General features: G+C 40.4%; 3 protein-coding genes across 10 annotated transcripts in view; 1 reads left to right on the plus strand and 2 right to left on the minus strand.

Moving 5' to 3' along the window:
- EFL1 (elongation factor like GTPase 1) overlaps positions 1 to 4,654 on the minus strand; it is a 55,892-nt gene extending 51,238 nt beyond the window's left edge. The window contains exons 1-7 of one of the 3 annotated variants that reach the window (XM_072345735.1): positions 4,223 to 4,274; positions 3,879 to 3,984; positions 3,621 to 3,688; positions 3,378 to 3,462; positions 2,760 to 2,931; positions 2,066 to 2,203; positions 1,054 to 1,268 (exon numbers count right to left, since the gene is read on the minus strand). In XM_072345735.1, coding sequence (XP_072201836.1) covers positions 1,054 to 1,268; positions 2,066 to 2,092 — 242 coding nt within the window. In that variant the 5' untranslated portion in view covers positions 2,093 to 2,203; positions 2,760 to 2,931; positions 3,378 to 3,462; ... (1 more) ...; positions 3,879 to 3,984; positions 4,223 to 4,274. Of the gene's footprint in view, positions 1 to 1,053; positions 1,269 to 2,065; positions 2,204 to 2,759; positions 2,932 to 3,377; positions 3,463 to 3,620; positions 3,689 to 3,878; positions 3,985 to 4,222; positions 4,333 to 4,516 lie in introns of those variants that run through there. The other 2 variants (XM_072345734.1, XM_072345733.1) reach the window with 2 other exon arrangements.
- Positions 4,228 to 8,812, plus strand: SAXO2 (stabilizer of axonemal microtubules 2). Its single transcript, XM_072345736.1, has 4 exons — positions 4,228 to 4,404; positions 5,737 to 5,916; positions 6,671 to 6,873; positions 7,446 to 8,812. The coding sequence occupies exons 1-4, from the start codon at positions 4,364 to 4,366 to the stop codon at positions 8,426 to 8,428; spliced, it is 1,407 nt and encodes a 468-aa protein (XP_072201837.1). The 5' UTR covers positions 4,228 to 4,363; the 3' UTR covers positions 8,429 to 8,812.
- A 2,402-nt stretch (positions 8,813 to 11,214) lies between these two features.
- ADAMTSL3 (ADAMTS like 3) overlaps positions 11,215 to 13,451 on the minus strand; it is a 173,653-nt gene continuing 171,416 nt past the window's right edge. For all 6 annotated transcript variants that reach the window (XM_072345366.1, XM_072345367.1, XM_072345368.1 and 3 more), the window contains one exon: positions 11,215 to 13,068. In XM_072345366.1, coding sequence (XP_072201467.1) covers positions 12,959 to 13,068 — 110 coding nt within the window. In that variant the 3' untranslated portion in view covers positions 11,215 to 12,958. The remainder of the gene's footprint in view (positions 13,069 to 13,451) is intronic.

The following is a 13,451-nucleotide window of genomic DNA, read 5'->3' on the forward strand; positions in this document are numbered from 1 at the left end:
ACCCCTCGAGAAAAATATCAGAAACAATACAAAAGTTTTCAGTATTTAAAGTCACATCCGTCTAACTGACTCTATAAAAGAGCTCCTGTTACACATTTAACTGTGACAGAATGGCAAGAATTAAAAATCAAGTATTTTCTCATGTCATACTTAAGCCATCAAATGATGGCAATTGTTTTCTAAATTATTTCAGGTACTTCTTAAAGCAATGTTACAAATAACAACATGTCTAACCCATAAAATAACGTAAGTTTTAATACCAGGGGATACAACCATTGCAAACTTCTCAATGCCTGAAGTCAGAATACAAATGCCTTCCTTAGCAGATGTGAAATTAGAATTACATGAAGAGTATTAGGTAATTTGCAGCTTACGTTTGTTCCGGAAGCCTGCAAAAGGAAATATATGCAAACAAAAACTAACACTTTGGTTCTGAGAAGATGAAAGGTGAATGGGGTTTAATATTAGCAATCTAGCTATGCTGTGAGGCAACAGTACACCACAATGCAAAAGTCTGAAGAGATTTTTCAGTTTCTTTCACTGCAGTGATAAGAGCTCAAGTTAAGACTAAAATTACACCAAATAAATTCCAAATCAAAGCTTGAGCTTGGCTTAAGAATGCTGGAGTTTATTTAAAGGTTTTACAACATCCAATAAGTGCACTGGATTACCAGGTGAATCTCTAATTACAGACTCGTGCTAAAGCTGAGGACTCCACCTTGCGGCCAGCGCTCAGAACAGAGCACGTGTCATCATCACTACAGCATGCTGCCCTCCAAAACTGGCTACTAAGAACAGGGCTGCAAAGCAGGACTTATCACAGACTCAGATCACCCTGATAATTTTGTGAAACTGTTCTATCCCCACATTCTTACTTCTAGTTCAGTCATAGCATTTCCAGCTGTGTAGTGCTGATGTATATGAGGACAGATAAAATGTTGCGTACCACAGAGAAAGAAAAATCAGCAGAAGGAACCCAAAATACTTAAAATTTGAAGTTATCTGTGGCAAAAACTCATCAAAAAAAGGCAACAAAGCAAACTTCATACCTACCCAAAACCCCAGCCATCAATTGCACTGGCAAACACCACATTTCCATGGTCTGGAGAAAAATAGAGGTGGGAATCATCAGTATCTTCCAACCCAGCACTCCAGTCATAAATTTGATCTCCAGCTGCTGTGTCAGAACTACTTTCACTTTCGGCTTCTTTTTCAGCTCTTTCTTCTAAGACTTTTGAGGTAAAGAGTGATCCAGTGACTGCATTTATCTATGAAAGGGTAGGCAAAAACACCCAAACATTTGTACACTCCTTTACAACACCTGTAATTAAAACACAATTCCCCCCACCCTCCAAAATACATAGAGAGGTTTTTGAACACCTTTGCACACTTATGATCCATTCTGCAATTTAAAACAGATCTCAAGTACCTAATCCTGTCACTCTGAAGACCATGGGAATTTGTTGGACTAACATTTCAGCTCACGAGTAGGTTTTCCAATTCACTCACTCATGTCAGGATTAAATCAGCTTTAGAGCATTACACATAACACAGCGCTTCTCGGGGGAAGGAATGATGAAATAGAAACTCATAACTGCCAACCAACAGCAACAGAGGGCAAAGGGAAACCATGTCGATAATTGTCGAAAACAGAACTTTGAAAAGAGTCTGAAGGCAATTTACCTTACAATCTGAGAAGAGTTAATTTCATTCCGGCATAAATGTATCATTATCAATAACAGTCTAAAGATATTTGACTGGCCTCAAAGGAGCTTAGGCAATTTATCAGGGTAAGACATACAACAAGGATTTATGATGGCTTGTCCAGCAACATTTCATTCTCTTTTCTCCATCAAAGACATTCAGAATGAACCTTCTATCACTGATACTTTTTCGTTCCAGCTGGTTAAATGAGACAAGGTGTCCCAGTGCTCGGTTCCACAACGTAAGGAAAAATGGTTTTGTTGCAGTTATAAGCCATTGAAAACCACAATCTTTCTCAGTTCAAGAATGGAGACAAGGCTGGGGGAACTCACAACCAAATCCGAGACTAAAGCATGAATACCTGTTCTAAAATATTCTTAAGGTGCATGTATGCCTCCTGAGGGGTTAACTTCAGCTCCACAATCAAGCGATCAATTTTATTTATCACCAATACTGGACGAATATTTTCTAGCCATGCCTGCCGTAGAACTGCTTGAGTCTATTAAGAAAAAAAACAGTTTAAAAGAAAACGCATTACAGAAAGCTTAACGCCACAAGAGAGAGAATGTTACAGTTCCACAGGGATAGTTATTACAGAAGATATTTTTAAATACCAAAATAGCTAAAAAGCCCACCAAACTAACCCATACTCCTATAAAAGTCATTAAAAAAACCAAAATCATTATTTTGCATAATCTTCCATTTTCAGTACTCTAAAAGCACGCAATATTAACTAACTTGCTTCAGACATTGACTTCTCTATACAAATATTCTATTACCAGAAAAATTATGCTCAGTTTTTCAACCCACTCAACAGCTTTACTCAGTTTTTCAGCAAAACCAAGAAATAAAATTGCCCTCTTTCAGACCTTGAGTATATATATATATATATATATTTATATATATGTACATATATATATATATGAGTACATATATATATATGAGGTCTGGGTTGATCACACATTACAAGTTTTCCAGAACTCCTTAAGACACCTTATCTTTCATTTCCACATAATGTATTCAGACTTACAAACAATTCTGGTTTGCTTACTCACTCTACACTGTTCTTTCTCTCATATGCTTTTTATTTCACCTGTGGACAGACGCCTTCAACAGCATCCACCACTATGATGCAACCATCACAGAGTCGGACAGCAGTAGATACTTCTGAAGAAAAATCCACATGCCCTGGGGAGTCTATTAAATTAATCAGATACTCCTGACCACCTAGGATCAAACAATAAATATTTCAGAACAGTTTCCATAAATACGTATTTTGGCCAGGTTGTTAGACTGCTAAGCCAGTACTGATTTCCAAGGACAACATCTGTAGTAACTGCTAAGCTCAAGAAAAACTTAAAAGAGGCCCAGAATACTGCCAGCAGCATAGCATCCAGTGCCTTATACACGAGGCAATTTAACTCACAACTTTTAAGCTGAATTAACTGTATGCCAGCACAAACCCATCGTTATCAGGGAAGTCTAAGGATACTGTTTGTCGTACTGTTTGTCCTTGGTTAACATTTGGATACGTGCCGAAGGCTTTGCAGAATCACGGCTAACACAGAAACATACAGTTTACATAGCAAAAGATCTCAACAGTGACAATAGAGAGACGGGGGAAAAAAATCCCATCAATGAATCAGCTTCACTTGCTGCCATCAACAACTTACCTTTCTGAAAGTGCAATGAAATCGCACTAGATTTCATCGTTATCCCTCGGACCTGCTCATCCTCCCTGCTGTCCAGATACCGCAGCTGAGGGCAAAAACAAAGGAAGACGGAATAAGTACAGGGAATTATCCTCACAAGTTATCAAACCCTAATGAGTGTAACAGCACAAAGATAAGGATTAACAAGACTAGGAGGGGGGCCTCATCATGGCTGTTTTGTTACAGATGAGCAGGTAACTCTACCTTTCCTGCTAAGCGGCTGGAGATTATCCCATTGCTGGATATCAGGCAATCCGCTAGCGTGGTTTTGCCTGAAAGGAAACACAAATTACTCAGTTTAAACACAGAAAATGACGTGACGGCATCACAACTGCTGACAATAGCACAGAATAGCATCAGAAAATCACTGGAGCCGGGAGGGATTCCACGGTTCCAAACACGTGTTCAGTTTACGCCAACATTCAGCGATGATTGCCGCGACTCCCCGCACCCACCGCTCACCGTGATCCACGTGTGCCAGCACACAGATGTTCCGGATGCCAGCAGCCTTTTGCTGGAGGCCCATCATCTTCCCCACGCTCGTAAGGACCATGGCTGTTATTAAGCCCTGTGACAGAGGGAAGCGCTTAGCTGAGGCACCACACGACGAACGGCGCTCTCCTCGTTACGTAAGCCGGGTCGGGAGCGGCCCCTCAGCGTCCGGCTCAGGCGGAGCGCCGCGGGTTCAGACGAAGCTCCCACAGAGCGGCGACGCTCCTGTTCGTTTGCTTTCAGACCCCCGATCCCCACAGCTTCCCCACAGCTCCCACCGCGGGGCGAGGGCCGCGCCGAGGACACACACTCACCACGACCGCGCTCCACACCCGGAAGCCCAAACCCGCTCCGCCTCCGCGGGCCGTGACGTCGGACGGCGGCCGGCCGAGGCCGCTCCAGGGGACGCCGCCGCCGTTGCTGGGCGACGGAGCGCTGCCTCAGTCGGAGCGAGCATGGGGCGGCCGCGGTGCCTGTGCGAGATCTGCACCTGCGGGTAAGTGCCACGCTGGGAGCCTGCGCTGCTCACGCGTTCAGTTTGTTTCTTCCAACACAAATGCTAAGGACGATGCGGAAAGGAGCTGTGAGAAAAAGGACCTGGAGTGCACCTGAACGAGCACGGTGCTCTGCTCTGCCCCAGGGGCACATCTGCAGTGCTGCACACAGCTCCGGGCTCCTCACTCCTAAAGGACAGCTGTCTCCTAGGAAAGGTCCAGCAGAGGGACATAAAGGTGACTGACGGCCTGGAGCATCTCCCTGTGAGGAAAGGTGGAGAGGAAATCTCATCACTGCTTATAGATACCTGAAGAGGGGGTTTGGTTGGGCTGTTTTGAGTATTGTGCAGCAATAGAACAAAGGGCAGAAACTGGAGGACAAGAAGTTTCATACAAACATAAGGCAGAACTTCTATACTAGGAGAGAGCTTGAGCACCAGAACAGGCTACCCAGAGCAGCAGTGGATCCTCCTTCTATGGAGACATACATTCAAGACCTGTCTGTATGCTCTCCCATGTAATGTACTGCAGGGAACTGCTTCAGCAGGGGTTGGACTTGATCTCCAGAGATCTCTCCCAACCCCTACAGTTAGATTCATAGAACCGCAGAACAATTGAATAAAACAACACAAAGTACGTAGTTTAAAATAAATACCGTTGAAGTTTCTACAGCCAATAAAGCTCAAGCCGTTGTTGGCTTAGGCAGCACATTTTGTTTGCTTCGGTGTAGCTATAGAGTTTGTTTTCAGGGGAAGCCTGGTCACTTGGCACTGTTACCTGGATATTGCAATGCACACACCTCTTAGAAGAGATTTCACATTATAACATACAGAATCCACTCACTAAGAGCTGAATCTGAGTGTTACTGTTCATGCTTAGGGATTGCAGTCTTGAGCCCTTTTAGATACAAATAATTGTTAAATATTTCTAAGAATCTATTCAGATTCCTTTTCCTTACGCTGAATCGCTTCCTGTACCTATTAAGTGATCTTTTCCACATAACAATTTTAATGCCAAAAAACCACTGAAGTGCTCAGCATGCTCAAAGATCAGTTTACAAAACATGCAATATTTCTCATGTCCAACACTGGGCACATCTCTATTTTTACAGCTCAGAAGTTCCCTTCAGCTCAAGGCTTTAAGACTTTTGCACTCTCTGTGTCTGTTCCATTAGCACAATATTTTGTGCTCCAAAAAAAACCAACCCTTTAAACACAATCTAGTGACATGGAACCATCTTCCTCATTTGTTATTCATCCCCAGTAGATAAGAAATTACTTTTCCCCTTAAATGAGACTTCTTAAAAAAGATCTCACCTGATGTATTTTGCCCAGGCGCCATCGCTGCCCTCATAGGCCTACCAGGATTTATGATAACGGACAACAGCTGCGCCTCACAACAGAATATGTGGAAAAATACCCCAAATATAGCAACATCTCTCCTGCCTGGAGCCTTAAGCCAAAACAAGAGTACCAAGCACATCGTGGGAAGATGGAAGGAATTACAACATTTAAGTAAGCATTTTAAAGCAATGTATTTTACTTTTGCTTTATAACATTTCTCACAGATACTCAATGAAGGGGGGGGGAGGCTGAGCTTTATATTGCAATTATTTTCAATCGTTGCACCCCTTACTCCTTCAGCTTATGTAAAAGCAAAGTTTAGAGTGTAGATATACAGTTAAAAGAGATCATAAAACATAAACCATGTTTACAATAAAGCCAAAGAACCATACGTAGAAAGGTCAAACTCTTCTGCCAAGTTGTTTGTGTACTACATGTACTGTTTACACACCTATAAGTAATATACACCCATTTTTGTATATTGTGCTTGTATGAAAATGACCCATGAGATCCACAGTGAAATGCTCTCTTCATATTCCATTCTCCTCATAGAAGAGATAAATGTTGCTACCTGTGGTAGTTGGATTTTTGCTCCGTCCATGTTTTATGTATCATTTCTGTGTCAAACTACAGTTTTACAATTCTACTCTCAAATATTTTAAAGAATATTTTTAACCTGGGGGTGAGGCTTAAAGTGTTGAAAAAGCTGTTTCATCATTTACCTTTGAATAAAGATGATACCTTGCACTGCACAGTCTAGATGTACATGGTATCATTTGTTCCTTACTGCCCTCTAACATATTGACTGATCCATTTCTTCAGAGCAAACGCTGTAAGTTGTTTTACCCACATATCAGGAAAATGACAACGGTGACTCCCTCAGCGAAATATATTTTAACCAGCATTCTCCTCTTCCTCAATTCAGATCTGATTATTTACCATACAATATTGTGAAACGGCCATTTCGGGTACAGGAAGAATATAAACCAAAGACTGGAGAGCTAGAACTTGGAACCACCTACAAGAAAGATTATAATGCTCATGAAATACAACCGGTGACATTAGTAAGACCTTTAGAGAGAAAACACACTACAGGAGGAAAACTGGATACCATACCGACCTATCAAGGTAATAACAAATGCCATCTTTAGAAAGAGGAGTAGGCAAAGGTGGTTTTCTGAGTTTTCTATACTAGAGCTGTGAAACTGGATTTCTTAGTTTGGGCCAGAGAGTAGGGCATAATAGTAGGTGGTGATAATGCTTTAAGATGTTCAGCCCTCCAGCTGTTTAGAGCTGACATTTATAAGCTCTAAAAGACAAGCTCTGGGACTCTTTGGCTAGGACACTGACACACATTTGTTAGGCTATCTCAGACGTAAGTTTGTTGTTATTAAATTCACAATATATCAAGAATATATAGAACAGTTAGTGGAGAAAACTTAGTGTGTATACAGAATGCTCTTTTTTCCTTGAGGTCAGTCAACATAACAGTCAAAATAAGGCATCAAGTTCTTTTTTTTTCCTGTTTCTGACACACTGTTCATAGAAGACAGGTTTGTCACCTCACAGAGATAACATCCCTCTAACTCACACCCGTTTTCTTTAGTTTGCAAGGCTTAGTACTAGAAGTTGTCTTAATTTCAAAGGAACATTCTTAAGAAATAACACTTACTTGGTGAAGTTTTGTTTTTGCCTTAAAGATGACTATAGGTCATGGGAAGTTCAAAGAAGGGAACCTGTTAAATTGGATCACGTCTACCACCGACCTACAGAGAAGTTTGGAAATCCTACTACATTTCAAGATGACTTTGTTCCTAGGGAACTGAATCCCAGACAAAGTTTTAAACCTCTCTGTGTGCCCAAACTTTCAGACGTGCCTTTCGACAGCACTACAAGTCATCGCACTTCCTATATTGCTCATCAACTGGAACCAAAGTTTGTAAAATCAAAAGAAGAGTATAAGCCAAGCAACCAACCCTTTGAAGATCTCACGACTCACCGGAATGATTTTAAAGGGCTGCCGGGGCCACTTGCAAGAAGCTGCAAGCCTGAAAATGCAAAAGTCCAATCCAGTGATCATTTTAGTGGGGTCACTGAATTCCAGGATCGTTTTCAGCCCTGGCTGGTCTCCTTGCCTGAGGCACGCAAATCAAAAGAGTACAGTCCTCCCCCGGGTAACATGGACTTTAACTCCACAAGCCGCCTTGATTATATTAAACATGAGATTTCTCCCGCTGTCCCTATAAGGCCAATTTCTAATGCAAGAAGAACCAGCGCTCCTTTCCAAGGGAATACTACTATGAAGGAAGACTTTAAAGCCTGGGCCAGGTCTCGGCAAGAAATTATTAAGAAACAACAGGAAATCCCCAAACCCACAGGAAAATTCTATGATTTAACTACATTCAAATCTCATTACGTACCACATCGCATCGTTCCAACTCGAAGTTTCAAACCTGTGCGTGTCATTCTTCCTAATTCAGCTCATTTTCAGGATGAAACTATGTATCGCACCGAATATACCCCAAAGAAACAAGAGATCTGCCCAGCATGTTACCCATCTCCTCCAGGTTACACTTACGTAAACACAGATTCTCATGGTCATAAATTCTTCCGCCAGCTCACTCCAGAATTTTCTGATTTAAGCAGTAATCACATCCCAAAGGAAGTAGCTGTTGTGTCTTAATACTTCCAACACAAGCATCCTGGTGAAATACCTGGAATGCTACCCGTTCTTTTTCTTCAGATTACATCAAAGCAACCTTAATAATGCAAGTTCTGATTTGAAAAGCATCTAGACTGATAGCTGAAGGAAAATCAAGTCAAACCAGAAGACTTCTGAAACACTTCTGGAGACGTGCCTGTTTTTGTAGGACTAATCTTACATGGAATCAAGCCTTTTCTGATTGTGCATTCCAGGTTCCTTGACACCTCAAATTTCATTCCGTTCCCTCTCAAGCCTACTTTCCCATTTCTTAATGATTTTCTGCAAGTCAAATCATTGTAGTTGTATTTTTTAAATAGTATTTTGCTTTTCAGATTAATCAAATAAAACATTGAATAATAACTCACATATCCCAGTTCTTCAATGCTTTGATCTGATAAGAGCTTTATTTTTCTTTATATTTTGTTGGCCAATTTACACTGGGTGTTTCTAGACATTTCAAAATGGGTTTAGTTTTGTCACGATTGCTTCTCCTGCATCCAATTCTGAATCTAAAGGTCCCAATGCAATTTCTGACAGTGATAAACAAGAGCTAACCGTGCTCTTTCTGCTCATACACTTGGAATCACCGACTCAAAGCAGACCATCAGACTCCCTTTCCTAATTTTCCAGATACAAAGCTTTGGATACACTTTGACACGCCATCTCCTTCCACATCAGTAATTTTTTAAGCTGTTGGGCTAATTGAATTTCTCAGTGAGATTTCACGGATGATCATTATTCAACTTAAAAATCCAAACAGTGAGAAAGAAAAGAGAACAAGGCCCAAAAATTTAATGCCCATCCACAGCAATTTTGGATTCTGCTGATATCTAAAGTTGAGTGGCTTTTCACCATTGCCAAGGTTCACTGCAGAGACAGTTTGAGAGGAAAAAGACAGAAAGAAGTGTATATAGAGTTACAAATAGTGCAAACCTAGTTAAAAATAAAAAGAAGCACGCATTGAAATGTGCAAATGAGAGCCTGGTTTCACACTGGAAAGATACTGAAAGCAGAAACTGGATCTTACGTAAAGGAGAAAACCTGAACTGAGTGTATTAAAGCATCAGGTATTTTATGGTAATTCGTAGCAGCTGTTTGTAATATGATTTACTCTGTTAATGAAATGACAATTCAATTAAACTTTTCTTGCAGGAGACTATTCATTTCCTCAGCTGGGGAAGACATACTTAGGATTGAGGATGAGCAATGAAACAGGGTTGCCTGAAAAGGACAGAACAATGACCAATTTGTTTTCATCCTTCTGTACCACAGAAGCAAACAAACCACGGACACTCCTCTTCATGAAACTTCATTTTCTGTTTATCCACAGCTAAAGTCAAAACATCCCACAGTTACACCTGACAGCACGTCCTACACACAATAACACATATACATCTTATTCTTACCTCATGTGACACTTACAGAGCCCCCTAATATTCTCCCAGCCCTCTTTTCTTAGGAAAGAAGAAAGAACCCCTGAGAAATGCTTCCTGACCCCATGTAGTTATGCATTCCTCCATGTTCTGATGGCCATGGCTCCTCCTCAGGGCCTGTGAGCAAACCCCAGGTGTGTTCTGTAATTTTCACAGCTGGTTTTGCAGTACCCAATTAACACATTCCTTTTTCTCTTAAGTTGTGGGAAGTCATTTGCTGCCACCTACCAGCACAGCACAGCAAAATTTCAAGAGCAAATTCCAGAGAGCACATTCAGATACATTTTTTAAGGGCTCCTGTACAGATGTGTACAGATTGTCTCCTTTTGGTTGAAGGAGACGTATTCTAGTTTTACCCTTCAATTTTCTCCCTCCTGTATTTTAAAGTATAAGAAAGCACCCTTATTACATTACAGTAGAAAAACCACATCCTGAAGATCATGCTTCCAAGAAAAGCATCAAATGATATTATAAACCTTCAGACACTAATTAAATATTTAAGGTTGACTTCTCCATAAGCAAGATAATATCAAAATACACACAAAATCAGCAGCGGGCTGGAAAACTGTTTCTCAAAAAGTTTTTGTTAAAGAAGTATTTAATGGTATCACGCTAGCATGTGTAAGTGGAAGTTACTTGTGGATTCAATAGCTGTTCCAGAAGCGCTTATCACACACTATGCTACACTGTATTTGTTCTTTTGAACACTACAGACAAAGAGTGAGTGAGTGAAAAAGGAAAATCAAATGGAATCACACCCCTTTGCAGGTGCTACAATCCAGGATAACTCTAAAATACAATTAAGGCATTTTCAACTTACGATAATTATGGAACCATAACATTATAGAAAAGGCAACAACAGCAGCAGAGTAGCACTAAGTCCTGGGCTGTAGCAAGGGAGGATTTGCTCCAACATAACAGCTGTGGACACAGAAAAAAAAAAAAAAGGAAAGAAACTGCTTACCATTAGTAGGCCTCAAGTAGACGGGGACATCCAGAGAGACTCCTTCACCTCCACTGCCCACCCTTAAATGAAGTCTGGGAAGGGGTGGATTCTGGTTGCATCCCTTCTGGTCACTCAGCTGCATGGCATTGTATTACATGCACCTGAGCTCCCCTGGGTTGGCCCTGCCTTTCCACCAGGTGCTCAATCACTGCTTCATGCTGTGACTTAGCATTTCCACCACAGGAACTGTCTTTTCTAAAATCCATTACACATCCTGGAGATTCTGAAACAAATTTATTCATACAGCTATTGCCACCATCCACCAAATATATAACATGCAGCTGTTCCACTGGCTCTAAGTGAACACTTTGCTGCAGTACATGAAGGCCTGACAAAGAAAACAAAACTTTATTCCACCTTTTTACAGAATCCTCATTTTAGATTTCCAGGACTTAAAGCTCAAGCTGGGTCACATCTCTGCTGCTTCTTAACAGATGCACAAAGGTGAGAATCTGTCTGATAACAGCTGCCAAAAGTAAGAGCTAAGCTTTGAAAATCCCAGAGTGATGGACATGGAAGGCTGACAGAGTTACCCTTGGAATGAAAGCATGACTACCACGAAAATTGCAGTAATAAAGAATGTCTGAGTAATCAGGGTGTTGAATAATCAAAGTAGAGTTTATTTCAGAAATATCAAAACTACGTTGACGAAAGCAAAGTATCAGACACCTTCAGTTATTGCAGAAGCAATAAAATAATGTACAAAGGAATGTTGTGCCAAGTGCAATAAACATTTACAGCACTGCTTCTGTATAGCATGCATATGTAACCAGAGACAAAATTAAAGCAACCAAAGAATGCTATGTGTTAACATCCGAAAACTTTAAATATAAAGGAAAAATATGAATAAGAAATTTTGGTAATAAGAAAAAATATATGTCCAAAAATCTTTATTAAACACTGTACAAAACAAAATATTGCACTTTTTAATCAGACAATAAATATCTACAAAAAGTATATTACAAAAAAGTGTTGGGTTTTTTGTTTTTTGTTTGTTTGTTTAATTTAAGAAACTGCTTCAACAATCCAGACCCATCACTGATTAAAAAGGTAATGATCAGGAATATCCTCGCCTTGCAGTCAGCCTTGGACACAATAGTCCACATTAAACATTTTCTATACAGTAGTGCTAATCTAATTTTCAGTGATGCACACCCATAGTGCAGGAATGCTGCTACCAAAACTGTTCTGACAGCACATGCACTAATTAAAGTGTAGTGTAGTTCAGTAATGTAACAAAAGATCCAAGTCTAGACTCACATTCAGGCTTCCAAGAAGCGCAGTAGTGTGGAAACTACATTAAAAAACAAAGCAGCTATCTGCTGCCTTCTGTGGGGTTCCCTGTGCTCACAACCCAAATGAGACAATCTGCAAGACAGAAAATAAGATATCCAGAAATTCCGTAAGCAGAATTCCTCAGCTTGCAAAGATTCACATGGTTGATGGTCATGATAAAAATTCATCTTGAGGGAAAACTGCTCAAAACTGATTTTTTTGGACTTTTTCTTCATAATTAGTAACTCTTCCTTGGACTTTTTTCTCTGTTAATAAAGTATTTATCTAAGACAGAAAATCTGACAGGCATTTTTGGCCATTTGTTGGCTCCCCGTTTGACTGTGATAGGGACAAACATTTGATTCACAGCTCTGACAAGGAAGCCTTGTGTCTAATTCAAAATCAGTAGCAAAGTCTAACCATGCCAGAACTTTGTACTTCAGTGACTGAGCAGAACAGAACTATAGATAATGACACTTCATTTTTCAAAACAGATCTACTTCTGTTCTGAAAGCTCTGCTGACATTTGCTTTGTCTACAAAACCAGATTTCCTAATTCAAACATGGAGATGTTCAACACCTTAAAAGTTCCACTGCAAAGAGTGGATAATAGAAGTTCCTGGAAGAAGTACCCTGCCCAGCGTACCAATCTGCAATACTGTTTTTTTCATTAGCCCCAAGTTTCCATTTAACTGTTATGACCGATGTCTTATTTACAGGTATATAATTGGAGCAGGACAGTTTAATGAACCTCTCATCTCTTCACTGCAGCATCACAAATTTTCCATAGACAAGTTACATTTCTTGACACGATTGACAACATCTTTGTTTGTAGACGTCTATCAAGCATAACCTCAACTGCTTTGCGAATGTACAGTAGTGAGTTGTATCCTTGCATTCATCTTCTGAAAGAGATATTTAAGCGTTAAAAAACTTTGACTGTGGACACAAGACAAACAGCAGAAACCATCATAACAACCAATGGATTACTGGTAGCTTCATAATTATTTTACTTTACATTTCTGACAACAGCTAAAGTAGGTCACACATAAGTGGTGTGATCTCACTGCATTCATTTCAGAGACCTACCCCACCTTCCAGGAATTAACAGCTTGCTCAGAGACTCATGAATGACTCACAGCTGGCAGTCATATAGGGAAGTTTGCATAAAACAACTTCCTACTAATCCTGCCTCTAAAAGAGCTTTTGAGGCTTTAAATATCAAACCAGCCTAGCCATGGAGAAAACTAACCCCAGCATTATCAAGTGTTGCTTGGAGAGTTTAGTT

This window comes from Excalfactoria chinensis, chromosome 10, assembly GCF_039878825.1.
Source record: "Excalfactoria chinensis isolate bCotChi1 chromosome 10, bCotChi1.hap2, whole genome shotgun sequence".
Lineage (NCBI taxonomy): Eukaryota > Metazoa > Chordata > Aves > Galliformes > Phasianidae > Excalfactoria > Excalfactoria chinensis.